Genomic DNA, 16,513 nt, shown 5'->3' on the forward strand with positions numbered 1-16,513 from the left:
CTCCAAAGATAGAAGAGCAAAACAGATACACAGAAGAGGAACTACAGTGAGAATGAAAATGCAGATCTAGAGTATTCTGTGACTTAAGTGCCATGACTTAATCACGTATGGCTCCCTTCTCTACTCTTCTCATTTCTCTTTGTCCCTGAGCTGACTAAGAAATAAAAATCAGCCCTGGCCAGGTGGCTCAGTTGGTTGGAGCGGCATCCTGTACACCAAAAGGTTGTGGGTTTGATTCCCAGTCAGGGCACATGTGGGAGGCAACCATTCAATGTTTCTATCTCACATTGGTCTCTCTCTCTCGCCCCATCCTCTCTCTAAAATAAAAAACCAACCAAAAAACGTATCCTTGGGTGAGAATTAAAAAAAACAAACAAATAGCCCTGGCCAGTGTGGCTTGGTTGAGCATCATCCTATGTACTGAGAGGCCGCTGGTTTTATTCCGTCAAGGGCACATGCTCAGGTTGCAGGCTTGATCCGCAGTAGGGGGCATGCCAGAGGCAGCCAATCAATGTTTCATTCTCTCACCAAAGTTTCTCTTTTCCTCTCAAATCAATAAAAACATATTTTTTAAAAAATCAATTACTACCTACATGCCAATCCATTCCTACCTCAGAAACCACTCTCTTGAACTCCAGTCAGAAGAAAGTTCTACCTAAAAGATATCTTCACCTAATCATCCCACAAGCATCTCAAATTATGTATGCCAAGATAGAAATTTGTCATCTTTCCCCACTCAATAGCATCCTCCACCTCAACCCCAAACATGTTGTTGCTCATGTATTCTATTAACAATGAAAACTGCCCAACCAGAAAATCTTGGATTCATCCTCCATTCCTTCCCATCCACATACATCTAATCAGACACCAGGTCCTATTGCTGTTTGGATCAAAATCCAGTCCTGTTGATTTTACCTTTAAAAAAATCTTTTCTCTGCCCTTCCTCATCTCCCCATTTCTACTGCCCCAGTTCAGGCATTTATTACCCTTGCCTGGTCTCTGAGCTTCCATGTTGAGCTTTCCCACCCAGATAGCGAGCTGATCATGTCACTTTCCTGCTCTTATTCAATGATTGAAATACTGTATTTCTTAGCACAATAAAGCTCTTCTAAACCCTATCTGAGAAGGCTTAGAACTGTACCTCCTACCACACTTTCCCTGGCCCTATACATTTAACCAAACTAGCCATGGTTTCTGAAAACAAATAGCTTTTCCACCTCTCTGCTCTTGCTACTCTCTTAGCTATATCCTACCCTCTTTTCCTCTGGACATACTCATTTTCCAAGTTTGCTTCCTCAAAATCCCTCACCCGGTACCCAGGCACTTAGGCCCTATTTCAACACCAGGGTAACTTGTTCACACCCAAGTACAGTATTGATCACAATATATCACAATTATTCTTTTCCATTACATAAGTTTTTCTTTGCATCCCCACAAACTAGAATAATGTCTAATGCAGAATAAGGTTCCATTGATATTTCTTGCTGAATGAACAGTTGAATGTAAAAGATTAAGAGCCACCATGAAACTTTCTTACTCTAAAGCACAACCACTGATTTGGGAGGGTATTATCCTTTTACTTTTCAGTTTACAAATCACTTTCTAACTTATTTTAACATCACCACCACTGGACATCAGGTAAGGCAATTACTATATCCCCTTTATATAGATAATGGAGGCTCATCAGACATGCTGATTTGCTCAAGACTACATAGGCCCCATTAAAGGGTTTGACAGGTCTGCTGTCTCCTAAGTTCAGTACTTTAACCTTTTACACAGGTTTTATTCAGGCTGCCAAGTGAAAGCAAAGAAAGCAATGGAGACGCTCAATCCAAAATTGTTGCTTCTCCAGCTAGCCAAGAGCTTGGAATACAATGGGGTCTACAAGTCTCCAAGGCTACAAAGATAGATTAATATAGTAAACTTAAGAGCATGGGTTGTGGAGTCAGATGGATTTAGATTCCAATCCTGGCTCCACCACTTACTATGTGATTTTGAGTAAGTGGCTGAACCTCTACAAACTTTACATTCCTTACCAAAATACAGGGATAATACCTACCTCTCAAAGTTGTTGTGAGATCTCAGAAGTATGTGGAATTATTCTTTCAACATTTATAGAAGACCTATTAAGTGCCAGTCACTGTTCCAAGGTTAAACCCATAGTAAATATGGATAAAACACTAGCAATTACTGCCAGGGCCACATGTTCTCTACTGCATCCACAGGGACCCAGGCTCCAACAGTCAGTGTAGCTATACTCATACCAGCCCCACCAAGAAGCAGCACTGCAGATCAACAGTGATTACATTTATCCTGGCCGATGTGGCTCAGTTGGTTGAGCGTCATCCCATGCACCCAAGGGTAGCTGTTTCAATTTCTGGTCAGGGTATATGCCCAAGTTGTGGGCTCCATCCCCACTAGGGGGTGTGCAGGAGGCAGCCAACTGATGTTTCACTCTCTCCCTTTCTCTCTCTCTCTCAAGTCAATAAAAACATTTTTTTTTTTTTTTTAAAAAAAAAGGTGATTACATTCCAGAAAGGAGGCCACTTCTCTTTCCCATTACTATACCAAAAGGAAGGTCAGGGTCAAGTTTTCTTACACTGTTTGTGAAAGAACAGCCCAATAGATGTTAACATGATCAAATCTCTCAAACAGCAGCCTCCCTAGTCACAGAAGCTAAAGAAGTCCCTTTCATTCAGAAGCACAGAAGTCGAATTATAAAAGTGGGGCTAATTCTGCTGCCTATTAGAGCAGGGACCCTTAGTTTAGTCCACAGTCAGGAAATGATGGGCTTGAGGAGGGTGTGCATTGACAGGGTTGGGGTAGGAGGTGTATGGGTCCACAAGCCCCTGGCAAAGTTATTTGTAAGAGTTTGTGTAAAAATTTGTGTATATGCATCTCCTAGAAAGAAGGTCCATTATTTATCATCATCTCAAGGGTTCATGCCCTTAAAGATGAACGACTGTCTTAAGATGATTAGGAAAGAGAGAAGGAAAAGCGGTTTAGTTCTTTTCATTCAGGGCAACCTCCCTACTAGCCTAGGCTCAGAGTTGCTACAAACAATGCCTGCTCACATCTACTCCCCAACCCAGTCTGGCCTCTGGCCACCATACCCCAGAAAACAGACCAAGAGGGACCTCAGGGATAAAGGTCTTTATTCAACAAAGTTATTTCACTCAGTAACAAAAGAACAGGAGGTAACAACTCCGCCAAAAGTCTGGAGCAATGTCCACCCCTGGCAGCAGGAAGCATGGCCACTGATATATCAGCTGCAGCTCAGAGCCTCTGGTGGCCACTTAGAGGTCATAGTTGGGGTTCTTCCGAAGGATAACAAAACCTTCCAGAATGGGAGTGACAGGAAGAAACTCCTCAGTGGCCAATTCTGCCCGCTCCCCGTGAGCCAACAACACTGGGGTTGTGTGTGTTTGGAACCCTGTGATGGCCTTAGGTTTGCCAGCCTGGCCCACCACATCCACTGCCTGTAGGGTGAGAAAATTGAGATGAAGGGACTCTGGATGGAAATGCAGCAGCAACCCAGAACCCATACCAGTTTCAGAGAAGCGGGTATACGTGCATTCTCCAAGTTCTAGAATACAGTCTGAGCCCTCCCCTGTTTAATCCCTCACCTGGCCCACACGGACAGACACTGGCAATGGCCGCAGCTCCTCATCAAATGTAACCAGCATTCGGGGCTGCATGGCAGCCACCAGCCCGTACAATACATAGTGAGATTTGCCTAGGATGACTGAGGGAAGAACACATAACAAATGTAGTTAGAGCCTTTAGGACAGGCCTGATCTAAACCTTGGGACCCCACTCCAGCCCTGACTCTTTAACCCCTCAGTCATATAGCTGACCCCACACTCCTCTCCTCATATAACCTACTATAAACCAGAGATACCCCCACCTTACTCTACCCACAGCCCTCAAACTCGATAACCACTTTCTCCCAGTCACTCAGGAGTAGAAATTGCGCTCCAGTCTCAAAAGAAAATCTCTTTGGGCCAGATGAAAAGTGTGGGAGATAAAAGTTTCATGAGATCCATCGAAGGCCCTAAAAACCTCCAGAGTGGTACAGAGCTAACTCAAAGTCTGACTCCTAAATGATCAAGGTGGCCCTAGCAGGAGTGGAGACAGGGCACCATGTGCCACCATAGAAGATTCCTGACAGAAACTCACTGTTGCGGACATCCAGGAAAGAGACAAGCACAGTGAGTAGCCCAGCCACAGCCACTTGACTCATAAGCTGCCGGTCACTGTGGTAGGGGCAGAGGGTGAGTGTGCCCTTCCCCAAATGTGTCAGGCCCTGAAAAATACAGGAAGAAGTGGAGGTGGAGAGTCACATCTTAAAAGACATCACCTAAGCTGGCACACACATCCACCAGTGTGTTTCTACTAGAAATCCAACTCACATCCTCCCTCTAGATTGAGCTCAAGGTCTCCTTCAAGTCACTACAGGTCTCCCTTTCATCCCCACAGATAGGTCCCTTGGCACACTCTAAGGAAAAGAGTTCTATTCTTTACCTGTGCCAAGCGCACCATGAAGAGGTTGTTGGGGTCCTTGGCATGATACTGGGCTAACTGGCGCAGCATCGCAGCCAGGCGGGCATTATTGGTACCTGGAAATGTTAAGCATCACAGAGGATTGAAAAAAAGGGCCTCAAACCTTCCTCCAAGCTCATGATCTTTTTCTGAGGTATACTCACCACTGCCCACCATGCCCATAGCAAAGATGGAATTATAGGAAACTTCTGGGTCAGCATCATGAGAGAATTTGCTTAGGGTATCCAGGATGTTGAGTCGCGGATTTGAAACAGAAATTAAGGCCAGTGCTAAAGGCACAGCCCGTCGGAGCGTGGGCTCCCCGTATCTCAGCTGGTAATAAAAGAAGCAAAGGTATCACAGAAAACAGTAAAAATAAGCTTTAATCAAATTTTATGGAAAGGGCACAGAAAAAAAAAATTTCTCAACTATGAAAACACATCAGGAAAGTCTCCTCTGGGGAACCCCAAGCATCAAAATCAGTATATCAAAATCATCTCCGTGAGATACTCACCAGGTGGCCAAAGGTTCGTAGTGCCATCTCCGCACCAATCTCCTCCCCCATAGCAATAAGAGCAATCCCCAGCACAGCCACTCCCTGCAATGAAGAGGCAGCAGAACCCAGTAAGCTCAGGGAACAAAAAACTCACCCTTCACCGGAGGCCCGTCTAAAAAGAAAAAGCTATACCGTGGGGCACACCCTTACCCCTCCTCATGTATGGAACCCAGTCTTGTGCTATTTCAATACACAGCAATACCCAGAGGGGTTCAAAACCAAACCCAAACCAGCTCCCCCTGCTCCCCTGCAGACCTCTCTTCCCTCAGAGCCTCCCTGAGAGTTCCCAGCTACCCACAGAACCTGATGTGCCCCCATGTCAGCGGGGGCTTCCTTCTTGTCCTTGTCCTTTTTTTCCTTCTTGTCCTTGTCTTCCTCCTTTTCCTTGGAGTCAAAGTGTTCACTACAAATGTGGAGCAATTGCTGCACCTTCAATACATTCCCAGAGCCTGCAGCAGGATGGTAAGAGAAAGGGAAAAAAAGAGAAGGTACCAAGGAAAAGCTTACTCCAGGAATAGGAGAAACTAAACAATCTAATCAGATCAGAACGACTGAGCAAGGAGAAACAATCTGAAAAAAGGTCCAGGAGAGAAAAGAGTCAATGGGAAGCACAAAGACACAGACCTGCATAGGCACACACATCCACCAGTGTGTTGGCAAAACTGCGGAATGGCTCTGACACAACCTCCAGTGCAGCCAGGATTGCCTCGATGGCCTCTCCCTTACCTACAGGACAGATTCAAGGGGTCAGAAGACACTTGCTTCCATACAGCACAGCCTGACACATAAACTGTCCCTACTGTATCCACTTATGGTCAGCCTTTTGCCTACAAACAGAGAGACATTCTCTCACCCAGGTGATTGAGGCCCAGTCCAAGAGGAAGCCAACGGGCATAAGTGTCCTTAAGCTCAGTCTCTGACTTCTCCATGATGGTCTGAAGGATAGTGGAAGTGACATCCCCATTGCAGGATCCCACTGCTATCATTCCACAGGCTAGAGCTGTCACACCTGCCACCTAGAAACAGGAAAATCAGTATTACACAAAGTAAGTTATTAAAATAGTTGTTTACCTATCTTGACTCTAGATAGCCAATTCCTACAGCCTGCTGTACCTGCACTAGGTAAAAATCCCTTTCTGATAGTAGGTCAAAATAATAATAGTAGCAACAATTCACTGAATACTATGTCAGCTACTATGTCAACTGCTTTGCATACTATTAACATTTAATCACAACCCCATGAAACAGGTCCTACTGTTATTCCACATTTATTGGTGAAAAAATTAAGACTAAATAAGTTTCTCATTTATTGGTGAAAAGAGGTTAAGTTATGTGTCCAAGATCACATTGTTCATAAGCAGAAGTGGCAGGATTTGAACTGAGGTCTTTTTGACTAACACTGATGCCATACTCATCCATCACTAAAACGACTGCACAAGAAAGAAAATTTACTGTTGACCAATAACTAAAACAGTGAGTGAGAATAGTCCACCCCAAACTGGGTTAAGTTACTCGCCACTCTAGTACTTCCTCATGGATCCCAAGGTCTGGAACTCAACACCAAAATGTTAACATGTTAGCAACAACACCACTGGGACTTAAGAATCCCAGTTCCAAAGGATTTCACTGAAAGTGATATACTTCTCCCTCTTCCACCTCCAGCTCCCTTTCTTTTTTCACTATTTATCACAGAGAGTACCTTCGCAGCTCCCCTACATGACCAACAGCCTCTACTCACCTCCATACTGGACTTGGAATCTCCCATCACAGGCAGCAGCAGTGTTAGAACATCTTCACGATTGGAGCCAGCATAGGCCAAGCCTAGCCTGCAAAAAACAGGGAGATGCAGTCCCCGACACACACCCAAGGAAGGAACAAAAAAGAGACTCATCATTTATTCATCATTTCAACAGTCACCAAGAGCCAAATACTCAACAGGCATGGTAGTAGTTCTAGGCAATACAAAAGTGAAAAGGGCCAATTCCTGTTTTCATGGAGATTCCAGGCTGAGCGCTACCAGAAAGAGAAGCAATAAGCCTTACCCAAAGATAGAACCAAGTCTCATAGTGTTGCTGTTGTGGAGGACATAGTCTGAGAGCAGTGCCAGGGCGGGGTCACACTCATTTCGGACCCCCGAGTTCACAATGCCACAGGCCAGGAGGGCTCCTGACTGCAAAAATGCAAAGAGATCCTTCATTCAGGCTACTCTACCTTCCTCCTGTGTTGCAACACAAAGATGCAACACAGGCCTCATAGCAGCACCTGCCTTAACTGGAGTTAAAAACCAGGTAAACCTTACCAATGAAAGGGAGGTCCTGTGAGCCCTAGAACAGGGAAGGGGGATACCCCCATTAGTGAGCTGTGCCCAGACCAACCTTGATGTAATCCTCAGAGGAGTACAGGTACTTGTCAATCTGGGTGAGGCCACCATCCACATCCCACAGGAGAATCATGCCAAGGGACGCAGCTGCACTCAACATTCCTATAACAAGAAAAAAATCTGTCTTAAAATGGTCCTACACTGAGAAAATTGTTATAAAGAGCTCTCCCGGGAACTGTACTGGGGATTGCTTGTCAGGTAACATATATAACTAGGAGGACAACAAGAGTGACCAAAGCAACACAAAGATAAAGTAGAAACAGAATGGTACCATGGTCTTTGTTCTTATAAAGCCATTTGTTGCCATCATCAGTCAGCAGCTTATCCTGACCAAAGGCTGCATTCACAAAGCCATTCACAAAAGAGGAGGCCAGATTCATGCGGGCAGAGTCCACTTGAGAGCCACTGCCCCCAAATCCTGCACAGGAGGGAGAGGAAAGGAAGGTTGGTTTAGAGTAGGGCAAGAAAGAAACATGGTGACTGGTATCTGGTTCAGAGCTGGCCTCTTAGGGTCCTCTATCTTTGCTCCCAACAGTGTCGTGGAGGAAAGGTATGTGGGAATTCTGAGCTCTGTAGGGCAAATGTGTTTGTTGCGCGAACCTATCATTCCCAATACAAGGGGCATAATTAATAATCTTCCAATCCCCGCACGTGCAAATGGCTACTCACTGTTGTTCTCTAGGTGAGTTTTATAGATGTCATCAGGCACCTTGGGCTCCATGATATCCAGCTGAAGAGAATTCAGAGGGTCACAACTGCTCCCCCCGTCCTCCCCTAGTTGTCCCTTCTGCTATCCCACTGAATGAAAATTCTAACCAAGGAGAGTCTAGTCAGTTATAGTCAGGTAGAATCACAACCAAGAAAGCTTTGATAGAAAAGGGCAAAGTCTCACCTCCCGAGCTAATGCCAAGAAGTTGCTATTGAGCTGCACATTGGACATGATCTCTGTTAGGTCCTCATACTCCTCCACATCTTCACTCAGCTCCAGAAACACCCCATGCCGGCCCAGCATGAATGCCATCTGCTTTTGCACTACCCTGTGGGAAAGAGCCATCACATCTGCTCAGTTCCTATCCACTAAGGGCACAGAAAAGCCCCTAAAGCTCTAAGCAGAAACTACAAGCTCCCACCCATGAGCTTATCTCTTCCTTTGCCGACTTCTTTCCTACATACACATCCTTGCAGGAGGTGAAGATGTCTTCTACCAGTTCCATGTCATTGAGCATCAATGCCAATCTCAGAGCTTCGGGGAAGCGACTGAATTTTCGGAACACACCCAAGGCACAACGCAGTAGGGCAGAATTCTCAGGCTCGGGAACATAATTCACACAACTACAGAGGTAAAAAATAATAAAGGAATCAGAAGTTCCAGACATACATTTATCCCATTTACTTCACTTACCCAAAATAAATACTAAGTACTACATATGTGTGATCCAGGTACTATGCCAGATGCTGGGACTACTGAGGAGACATGATGCTTCTGTCCTCAGGAAGCATACAGACATCAATAAATTAACTAACTTGATGCTACCCTTGATGCAAATACTCTGAGAAAATAGAGGAGGCACACTTAAGAGAAAAGTGCTGGGATGGCAGGCCTGCCACCATTCCCTACCATACTCGCTCACCTGGTGAGATAGAGGCAGACCTTTGCATATGCATTCTCATCAATGTCCTTCTCCAGCATATCCACCTGCTCAATTTCCATGAGCAAGTCACAAGCCTCATGCTCTGCATTGTGGGCCATGTTGTAGGGGACAATCTCCTTCACCAAGGTCAGCAGTGGCTCCCGCTGTGTCTTCTCCGCATCGTCCAGCTCCTGCCACTCCTTAGCCACTTCTCCTGCTAGATGCCTACGGATAGGCCCAGACCATTAGGGGAGCCCAGTCTCACAGGAAGCACCTCCTTGTCAGTCAAGGAATTCAGTGTCTGAGAAACTCAGTACACCGGTACTCCAAGACAGTACTCTAAGACCAAACTCAGAATTATGCCTCAGAAATTCCTTCAGATTCCCCTAAAAAAAGGTCTTACCTGACATACTCATGACCCCATGATGCCAATTCCTCCTGGGAGCCCACTAGTCGATACTTGAGACACTCACGCTCCCCACTCATGGTCATCGCCAAAACAGAGATGATATCAGCAGCAAAACGCTTTAAAGAAAACCAGTCTTTTAAGTTAAATCCAAGGTAAGGGAAGTATCACACTATCAAGATCACTGTCACTATCCCCAAAATTAAGTATTAACTATACACCAGCATCTATACTAGAAATTTACACATGGCATCTAAGCTAAGCCTCATGATAGCTCCAAAATTAGTGTTGCTATCTCCTTTTATTTTTTTAATCCTCACCAAGGATATGTTTTTATTGATATTTAGAGAAAGAGAGAGAGGAATATCAATGTGAGAAAAACATCGATCAGTTGCCTCCCGTATGCACCCTGACCAGGGATCAAACCTGCAACCTTTTGGTACATGGGATGATGCTCCAACTGAGCCACCCGGCCAGGGCACTACCTCCTTTTTAAACCAACATGACTGATGGGTGGTAATAAGGGGAGAGTGCAGAAAGATGGACTCTCAATTTTATTCTAATCACAATAATAAACTATTAAAAGGTTTTAAGCTGAAAAAACTCACAATCTAGAAAGACCACTATGACTGCTGTATGAAAGACAAACTGTAGGAAGTCAAAAACAAAAGGATGAAGGCCAGTTAGGAGGCTACGGCAGTAATTCAGGTGAGAACTAAAGATTTCCTAGTTTAGGGTTGTTACAACAGGCAAAGAAGTGATTGAGCTGGGGGTATTTTATTTTATTATTTTATTTTATTATTTATTTTATTTTATTTTATTTTATTTTATTTTATTTTATTTTATTTTTAAAATATATCTTTATTGATTTCAGAGAGAGTAAGGAACAGAAAGAGAGAAAAAGAGAAACATCAATGATGAGAGAGTTGTCATTGATTGGCTGCCTCCTGCACAGCCCCTACTGGGGATAGAGCCGGCAACCAGGGCATGTGCCCTGACCAGGAATTGAACCAAGATCTCCTGGATCCTAGGTCGATGTTCAACCACTGAGCCATGCTCAGGCGGGCTGGGGGTATATTTTAAAGATAAAACAAATAAATGTACATGGGATATCAGAGAGAAAAAAAATCAAGATTAAACATAAGTTAAAAATAGATCATGAAAATAAAATCCCAGCGTCCAACATAAATGACAGAAACAGTATCTTCTAAGAAGGCAATCCTCCCCTATTAGCTCTTATGTGAGTATTTTGACTGTGATGAGCTCTGTTGGACCAGCCCAGGTCTCAGGTCTATCAGGTTTCCTGCAACTCCCCATGAGTGCCATGGGTCCTCATGAAAAGGAATTCCTAAACTAGTCCTCCACCAGCTTCAGAAACAGTTTTACCTTATTCTCCCCAGGGGCCATGTTCTCATATATTTCCTTCAGCTTGCCATAGTGTGGGCGCAGAAATTTGAGAGGCTTGGGCACTGAAGTCATGGAAGTTGTAGAAGAACGAATCTGCCTTCGCAGTTCCTCCAGGGCAGGTCGGTACAGGGATGTGTCCTTCTCCTGATCAGGAGATGCAAGGGTCAGACAAAAAAAGAATCATATCCCTGAAGTCATAATACATAGGTTTTTAACAACTTCCCTAGGAAACTCACTGTCTTATTCATCTGATTGATTTCCCAACTACCTGCACACTGCCTGACACAAAAACAAATGACCTCAGTTAAGAGTTCAAGAACTGCTTCTCCCAGAGAGAAAGCTACAACATGCTTCAAATATCCTTTGTTACTTCCCCCCCTCACAACTTCATCGTAACACTGATCCTACAGTCCATATTTCCCTATACCTCACAATTGTTGTTGCCTCAAAATGGAACAAAGCAAACGGGAAAGCTCCAAATAGGACCCACTTGCGTTAACATATAATGACTCACCCCCAGTCGTTCCACGAGCATCTCCAGTTCATCCTGAAGCTGTTTGTCCTCCTCAGACTGGAGGGTTGGAGGAAGCAGCTCATCAAGAGAAGGAAGCCCACACACACCCTCCTCCCACTCACCCTGGGGCAGGTGGACAGTAAGCCTGTCCCTTTAGGAGAGACCAGGTGGACGAGGAAAGAGAGCGGGAATGGGAAGCCCTACTGGGAAGGCAGCCTGGCCTCTGGGCCAATCTCTGCTTGAATGCCGTCCTAAAGCATGGGGTGACAATGATCAGCCCCGGCCCACCTCAGGAGGCGGTGGTGAGGGCTGGCGGGGGCGGCGATGGTGACCGCGTGGAATGGTGGATGCGGGACAGAGAAGCGGGGTGCCGGGAGCACGGAGGGTCACCCCATCAGCCCTCTCCCGGGTGCGGCGGGGCCGTTGGGAGTCTGACCCGAGGCCTACGGAGCCGCAGTGACTCAGCCCGGCACCAGGTCCCGGGGCCACCCCTCACCAGCTCCTGCTCTTTGTCCTTGTCCCCAGCATCCCGCCGCTCCTTGCCGCCCGGCTTCTCCTCCGTGCCTCCGGGGGCCGACGAAGGGGGCTGCTGGGGCTGCACCGATGACTTGTCGCGGCCGCCCTCCTCCATCTCCGCCGCCACTGCCGGCCAGCTGCGCGCGCACCGCTCACACCGCCCCGTTTCCCAGGGAGCTTCGCGCGTCGCCCACAGCGCTGCTGCTTCTCCAGAGCAGGTCCGCGACCGGAAACGACGCCGAGGCCTGGGAGTCCCAGCTCTCGGGCCCGGCCTTCGGAAGCCGCAAGAAAACTACAATTCCCAGCTTCCCGCGCGCCACAGACGCTGCCGGTCGACCTGGTGTTTCCCGAACGCCACAGCGCTGGGCCGTTTGGGGTTCGGGTGTGCTCGCTGCTGTGGGAGGTGAGCGGGCTGCGCGCTAGGAGACCGCCGGTAGGTTTCCTCATAGCGGCGTGACTAGTACCCACAGTGGCACCCCAGGTGGCTGCGTGGTGGGACAAACGGGTGGAATTCTTGAAAACCGGGATTCTTGATTGCCGTCTGTGTGAAGCTTGCGTGATCTCCGTGTAGCTCCACACCGCTGTGGAATATTAGCTTTATTACACACCCCACCACCACCCCGCAGTTGAAGAAGTGCGCTCTAATATTACCATGAGGACATGACTACCATCTTCAGTCCACCAGGGGAGCCAGGTGGAGTAGAACTCAATAAATAAAGTCTTACGCTCCAGGGGTAAAATCGGAACGAGGAAAGGCCTTTGCCGTCCGTCTGTCGTTTGGTCTTCCTTGGGTATGCCGGGTACTGCGTCAAGACAGATTTTAAAGATCACATATTGTTCTCACCACCTTTTGAGTTTGGTAGGGTTGTGTCCATTTTACAGAGGAAATCATATATAGTAAGGAGTAGAACCCGGATTTAAACATTGATCTTTTCTGTTGTTCAAGCTCTTGACTGTTTCATGCAAACCTCAAAGTTTCTTCTTCACTTGGGGCTATGCGTGTTTATCTAGAAGGTGAGAAAAGAGGAAGTAATTCTCCCCTTCATCTGGTGGGAACACTCACCATTTGGCCTAGAGCCTTATTGTATTGGTTCTGAGGCATTAAAGAACACAGAAAGGTGGTTTCAAAACAAAACACGAACGCAGCATGGTTAGCACTGAATGAATGTTGGCCAAATACAGGGTGTCCAAAAAAAAGTATATACACTTTAACAGCTGGTCGCTCAATTTTGAAATTGAAGTGTATTTTAATAAACACTGCCTTTATCATTCAAAATGTGTGTATACATTTTGGGGGGACACTCTACATTTGTATAGATATAGGTGTAAAGGTCTGAAGCCCACTTTCAAGCCTGTTGTTTTTTCCACTCAGTGCTAGGATTCTGGGGATGACTGCATTTCCTTCGCTGACTCCCCTAGCCCTGGTCTGCTGACAGAAATTGGGTAGATTATAGCTGTTCTGCCTATATTATTTCTGATTTCAAGATATCCATATATTGTCCTGCTTTCTTCAGTCCTCTGTAAAGGTATTTCTCCTAAATCTCGTTTTTCTATGACTTCCTTCCATCAGAGTTCAGATTTTTGTCTTTTATACCAGTTATATCCCATCTTAGAGGAAATGGGGTGATGAGGCATAAAACACAGGCCATTAACAGCTGGTGATTGCAGATGAAGAGTGTATGACTGTTTGTTGTGTACTATGTTTTAATTTTTTGACAGGTTTGAAATGTTTCAAAATAAAAAGTTGGGGGTGAGTGGGAGAACATAAGCTTTAGAGAGCAGCAGGCCTGGTGTTTAAAACCAAATTCTGTCCTTCACTTGTTGTGATAATTGGGCAAGCTTGCTAACCTCTTTCAGCTGGTCTCTGTGAAGTGTGGGTAATGAAGTATCTCCCTTGTAAGTTGTTAACAGAATGAAATATGACAGTGTATATAAAGTGCTTGGCTACGTGCCTGGCAACTGGAAAGCAGGCAGTTGCCATTTTCCACATACCTGAAATCTGCAGGGCTGATGTAAATGTTCTTGTTTCCTGCTCCTGCTCTCCACCTCCAAGCACTCAAGCCCTCAAGCCTCTCTAGCCAAATGTAAATGTCTGGCAGTTTTTTTTAAGGCCCCATGATAACGATGATGTTCTGCCTCAAGCTTCATTTTAGTCGGATCGCCCTCCCAGAATCACCCCTTCCTGCCATTTGGCCAAACTCCCAGCCTTGTTGCCAAATTTCTCCTCATTCAGGGCCAGCCCAGCACCTGTCCCTTCCTACCGCCTTCCTCGAATTGCATCCACAATCCTGCCGTGCTGCCTCCAAACTGGCCTGAGATGTAGAGCTATGCATCTGATGGATGGCACTATTCATCTGAGAACCATTCAAGCCAAAGCATCACTTATATAACACCAGAAGTTCTCCTGGCAGGACATAGCATTGCTCTGTTTCCACCAGGTTGCTACTTTCTTTGTATGATATTTTTCAAATAGGTTGCACTGTGGCCCTTGTTACTGTTAATTCCCAGGACAGCAGATGTTACAATCCCCGCTTTTCATACCTCCTGTTGTAACTTTTCTCCAGACTCTTACCTCTCATTATGCCCCTTTCACCTACCCCTTCTGATCATCCCAAACATTTCACCATTTCTGAACATGCCCTGTCCTTCAAGCTGATTGGCATTTTCACGTTGCTATTCCTTGTGTATGGAATGCCCTTCACTTTTCAGCTAGCAAATTCTCCCATCCTCTGCACTCAAATTCAGTGTCATCTGTCTAGGACACTTTTCCTGTTCTACCCTTCAAGTTATTCATTTCTTCCCTCTACTCCCACCATACTTGATACATAACTCTCCCTCCCTAGACTCTCAGCTCTTGGAGAACAGGAACGGTGTCTTCTTCATCCTCCTGCCCATAGCACCCAACCTGATACCTGACTTGCGGTAGGCCTTGACAAATATTTCTTGAATGAATAAATTGAATGAATGAATGAATGAATGGCTTTGCATTCATTTTTAGGTCATCTTTATGTATAATAATAGCCTGGGGCTCTCTTTGGGTCCCAGAGTGGGGAATTGGAAAACTGTCCAGATTCTACTTTGTGAGTCATTATAGGCACTGAAGCTGTGCTTATTTTATAAGGAACTCTCTTCCAACCTGACATTTCCAGCATGCTCCCAAGTGTGAAATCATATTGTTTGACATACGTTACCTAGTTTGCTTGGGAATCAGTCAGACTTCCCAATGGGACAATGTAGGGTTTGGCCCAGCACCTTACCAGTAATTGCATTCATGTGTCCAATCAGGAGCACCGTCCTTTAATCCCCTCTTCTGCCTTAACACACCACAGCATACCACAGATGCATGTTCATCAGCATGGCAAGGCTACTAAGGGAGAAGTTCAGTCACCTGTTCGCCTTGCCTCTGGAACCAAGCACCTGCAGAGTGCTCAACAAACAGGTGCTACCTGGCTTAATTTCAGCTCAACATGTGCCTAGGTTTTCCGCAGCTGCCTGATTGTCACATGTGCTTGGCCCAAGGGAGCTGGGTAGCATGGAAATGCACCTGCTGCTGACGGTCTCACATAGAAGTATGATGAAACTGCCCAGACGACAGTTGTCTGTGCTTAAGTCTAAACTCTGTCATGACTTAGAAGACTAAATAGTGGTGATTAAGAGCACCTAAGTTCCATATATTATTTAATACAATCTGACTTATCTGACATTGGAAGTTATGTAATCTTTTACCTTAGTTTCCTCACTTATAAAACAGAGGTGATAGAACCTCCTTATAAGCTATTGTGGGCATTTAATGAGATGATGTTTTTAAAGTGCTTGGTACAGGCTTAAACAAAATAGGGACTCAGTAAATGAAAGCTGCTGCTTATAATAATAGTTATTATTATTAGACACCTTGACCTTTTTGCAGATACGTAGTTTCTACGTCACATTGGCCAGGTGGTCAGCATCCTAAGTCGGCCTCTGAAATTAGATGTCAAGGGCAAGACTTTATGCTGCCAAGCCTCTCTCCTCGCTCATTATGCTCTCTGACATATAAATCTCATCCTCTGTGTAACAGCCAAACTTCACAAATCATTTCTTAATATTTCTTTGGGTTCTGAAATTTGGTAAGCCCAGGAATTCCTTTTGTTAAGTTTCTTTATTGTTAAAAATATTACAGATGTCCCCTTCTTACTCCCATTGATCCCCTCCACCCCATATCCATCCCACCCCCAGACCCTCTCCAGACCAGTGTCTGTGTCCGTGGGTTATGCTTATAAACATATAAGTCCTTTGATTAATCTCTCCCCACCCCCTCCCCCCTCCCCACCTTCCCTCTGAGATCCCTCAATCTGTTCCAAGCTTCTATGTCTCTGGATCCATTTTGTTCATCAGTTTATTTTATTATATTCCACATATAAGTGAGATCATGTGGTACTTGCTTTCTCTGATTGGCTTATTTCACTTAGCATAATACTTTCTAGTTCCCTCCATGCTGTGCCAAAGGATAAAAGATCCTTCCTCTTTATAGCTGCGTAGTATTCCATGGTGTGAATGTCCCACAGCTTTTTTATCCACTCAC

The 16,513-nt window shown here is 45.5% G+C and overlaps 1 protein-coding gene across 1 annotated transcript; it reads right to left on the bottom strand.

The window, feature by feature from the left end:
- Window positions 1–3,138: 3,138 nt before the first annotated feature.
- Window positions 3,139–12,076, bottom strand: PSMD2 (proteasome 26S subunit ubiquitin receptor, non-ATPase 2). Its single transcript, XM_016218099.2, has 21 exons — window positions 11,933–12,076; window positions 11,437–11,493; window positions 10,902–11,066; window positions 9,513–9,634; window positions 9,110–9,334; window positions 8,652–8,810; window positions 8,371–8,515; window positions 8,148–8,208; window positions 7,750–7,896; window positions 7,474–7,580; window positions 7,141–7,268; window positions 6,837–6,924; window positions 5,952–6,114; window positions 5,723–5,824; window positions 5,402–5,547; window positions 5,057–5,140; window positions 4,707–4,875; window positions 4,525–4,619; window positions 4,180–4,306; window positions 3,627–3,745; window positions 3,139–3,479 (listed from the first exon to the last, which is right to left on the bottom strand). Exons 1-21 carry the CDS (start codon window positions 12,065–12,067, stop codon window positions 3,297–3,299), a joined length of 2,727 nt encoding a protein of 908 aa, XP_016073585.1. The 5' UTR covers window positions 12,068–12,076; the 3' UTR covers window positions 3,139–3,296.
- Between the last annotated feature and the right edge of the window lie 4,437 nt (window positions 12,077–16,513).

This window comes from Miniopterus natalensis, chromosome 6 (assembly GCF_054644295.1).
Source record: "Miniopterus natalensis isolate mMinNat1 chromosome 6, mMinNat1.hap1, whole genome shotgun sequence".
Lineage (NCBI taxonomy): Eukaryota > Metazoa > Chordata > Mammalia > Chiroptera > Miniopteridae > Miniopterus > Miniopterus natalensis.

Coding starts and splice junctions, on each gene's coding strand:
- PSMD2 (XM_016218099.2), bottom strand. CDS start 12,067: ATGGAGGAGGGCGGCCGCGACAAGTCATCGGTGCAGCCCCAGCAGCCC. Junction 7,897..8,147: donor AACTCACCTAGAGAACAACA/GTGAGTAGCCAT, acceptor CCTCCTGTGCAG/GATTTGGGGGCAGTGGCTCT. Junction 5,141..5,401: donor CTGACATGGGGGCACATCAG/GTTCTGTGGGTA, acceptor TCTTCATTGCAG/GGAGTGGCTGTGCTGGGGAT.